Source organism: Arachis ipaensis, chromosome B08, assembly GCF_000816755.2.
Source record: "Arachis ipaensis cultivar K30076 chromosome B08, Araip1.1, whole genome shotgun sequence".
In the NCBI taxonomy this organism is placed as follows: Eukaryota; Viridiplantae; Streptophyta; class Magnoliopsida; order Fabales; family Fabaceae; genus Arachis; species Arachis ipaensis.
This window is the reverse complement of record NC_029792.2, coordinates 61,418,006-61,420,905: the sequence shown is the minus strand read 5'-3', so window position 1 is coordinate 61,420,905 and position 2,900 is coordinate 61,418,006. Positions and strand designations below refer to the sequence as shown.

Below are 2,900 nucleotides of genomic sequence, written 5' to 3'. Positions count from 1 at the left end.
CTATAACTTTGCAATTCTTCGTTTCGATTCTTTATTCATGAAATTGATTTTGTAATAAAAAAAAATTTTTTGTCTTTTAATAACATACAAACATTGAGAAATACTAAAAATTAAATAAATTTTATTATTTTTTATTATTAATTAGCTAGCAATATTGGAAGCTATTTATTTTTTTAATGTTATAAGACGTAGTGTACTGATTTTTTTTTCATTGGACATTTTTAAGATGTCAGATATATTTACGGACACTGAGATGGATGAGCAATACCAGGAGGACGATGTCATTAACCAACAAGAAGAGCTAGTTTGTGACCAAGATATGACGGATGAACAGAATGAATTCGAACAAGATTTCAGAGATGAATTTACTGAGGGAGCGTATTTTTTTGAATTTAATCCGTCAAAAGATACCCTTGAAGCTGCTTATGTGGTTGACTCCATGCAAGACATTACAATTTTGAATTTCAGTGAAAATTGTGCGGAAGAAATTGGTAAATATCACTTTTCTACTTTTCATCTTGTATTTAAATTTTATCTAAAGTACTCAAAGTCAAAGGGCTTTAGTGCAAGGAAAAGTAAGACTTTCAAGAATAGTATTGGCAAGGTTTACAAACAAAAGTTTGTATTTTCTAGGCAAGGATTCAGGGAGGAGAAGTATTACACAATGGAAAAAATTAAGAAGGAGCCTAGATTGGAAACAAGAACTGGGTGTGAAACCCGAATGGATGTTAAATTTGTACCAGAAACTGGAAGGTGGCATATCTTTTATTTCTCTTACAAACACAACTATGATCTATTGGATACACAATTCAGTGCTACGCTGCTTGCCCACAGAAAAATGTCAGAGGAAGATATTATGCAAATGGTGAACATGCTAAAGTCCGGGATTAGCACTTCACAGATATTTGGTCTTCTAGCTAGTCAAGCAGGCGGGTATGAATTTGTTGGCTATGGTCCCAAAGATATGTACAATGAGATTGCTCGGCAAAGGCCTCAACTTCTTGGTGATGCAGCACGAGTGTTGAAGAAGTTGGAGGATATGCGGTTGAAGGATCCACAATTATATTTCAAGGCATGTCATGATTCAAGAGGTTTGTTTCATAACTTGTTCTGGTCTAATGGGATTAGCCAACTAGACTACCAACTCTTCGGGGATGTTATTGCTTTTGATACTACGTACAAGAAGAACAAGTATAGTTTGTCCATTAGTCATATTCAGCGGGGTTAACCACCACAACCAAACAATTGTTTTTGCTGCTACGTTAATTATGGATGAAACTACTGATACATATATTTGGCTCCTGCATCAGCTCATGTTTGCAATGAAGGGTAAGACCCCGACCTCAATAATAACTTATGGGACCATGGTGATTAGGAATGCAGTAAGAGATCTATTTCCTGAAGTCATACATAGATTATGCGCTTAGCACCTTATTCGAAATGCAACTAGCAATGTTAGAAATCCATCATTTACATCTAAATTCAGAAAAATCATGTTGGGAGACTACAAGATTCCCGTGTTTAAGTGTAAGTGGGTTCATCTTATTGAAGAATTTGGCCTTGAGGATAAGCCGTGGGTGAACAACATGTATGAAGTGAAGCCTATGTGGGCTACTACATATATAAGAGGTAAATTTTTTGCTAGCTTTTGAACTACCTCAAGATGTGAAGGTTTACACTCAGTTGTGGCAAGGTATGTGGGGTCGTGGTATGATTTGACAAGTTTTGTAGAGTATTTTTAAAGGTGTGTTGTACACTTGCGCTTTAAAGGATCTAATGCTGATTATGAATCTACACGTGGGGTGTTCGTCATGCAGACTTGTATAGAGATGCTAGAGAGATTTTCTGCTGAGGTATACACTCATGAGGTATTTCTATTATTTCAGCCATTTCTTTCTAGAGCTGGATCAATACGGGTGCTAAACATAGAGAATAACGATGATTGCATAAAGTACAGTATGTGTAAGCATGGGAGGCCTGATTTTCTATGGACCGTTGAATTTTGTCAAGAAGAAATGATCTTCATGTATACCTATTTAAGAATGGAGTCATTTGGAATTTCTTGTGAACATATTGTGAAAGTTCTGGTTGACAGAGACATTTGTGAGATTCCCCGATCATTAGTGTTGGATAGATGGACAAAATAAGTGAAATCAGCACTCAATGATGCAAGTGGGTTCACCAGGGATGCTGTTGTTATTAGTCGTCAAAGAGATATGAAGAGACACATGACATTATTATGGGGTTGTACTCATCTTACAAGGCTGCAGACAAAAGCACTAATCAACCTTAGTCAGGTGTAGCTAAAAGTAGCAATCCGTATGTGCATCAAACCAATATAGGCTCAGGACAACCATCTAAGAAGAAGCAGCAACATTGTAGTGTTTGTCAAATGGAAGGACATAAGAAGACAACATGTCCTTGGCAAAAGGACATTGACAACAACGTTATAGAAAATGAAGCTAATGGTTCGGATGATGGCGACATGTATACCGAACCAACAACTGATTTAGATAGTGATAATTAGAAACCTCCATAAACTTAATATTTTTGCGTAGAGAATCACTTTCATATTTGTATTTATATTTTTTTACTATATTAATGAAATTTTATATATTCTTTTAATATCCATACTTAAAAATTGCCAAATAAATATCGGTTAGACAATAAATAAACTAATAATTTATTTAATTCATAAAATAATTAATTTATATAATTATTCTTGAAAAAAATTTTACAAAAATCATTGGCATTGACACACCAGAAGAACCAGTGTCGTTTTGTGTTTTGTATAAAAAGAAAAATGGAAAAGCGAGACGTCCAGTAGTCTCCTTCTTCTCCGCTCAATTCTCACTCTCTCAAATGAAGCTTTTTTCCCCCAAAAAATCCTAGCAGTAGCC

At 35.1% G+C, this 2,900-nt stretch overlaps 1 protein-coding gene across 1 annotated transcript; it reads left to right on the top strand.

The window, feature by feature from the left end:
- LOC107611076 (protein FAR1-RELATED SEQUENCE 6-like) lies at positions 227 to 2,527 on the top strand. Its single transcript, XM_016313040.1, has 5 exons — positions 227 to 1,223; positions 1,311 to 1,329; positions 1,487 to 1,629; positions 1,771 to 2,103; positions 2,343 to 2,527. Exons 1-5 carry the CDS (start codon positions 227 to 229, stop codon positions 2,525 to 2,527), a joined length of 1,677 nt encoding a protein of 558 aa, XP_016168526.1.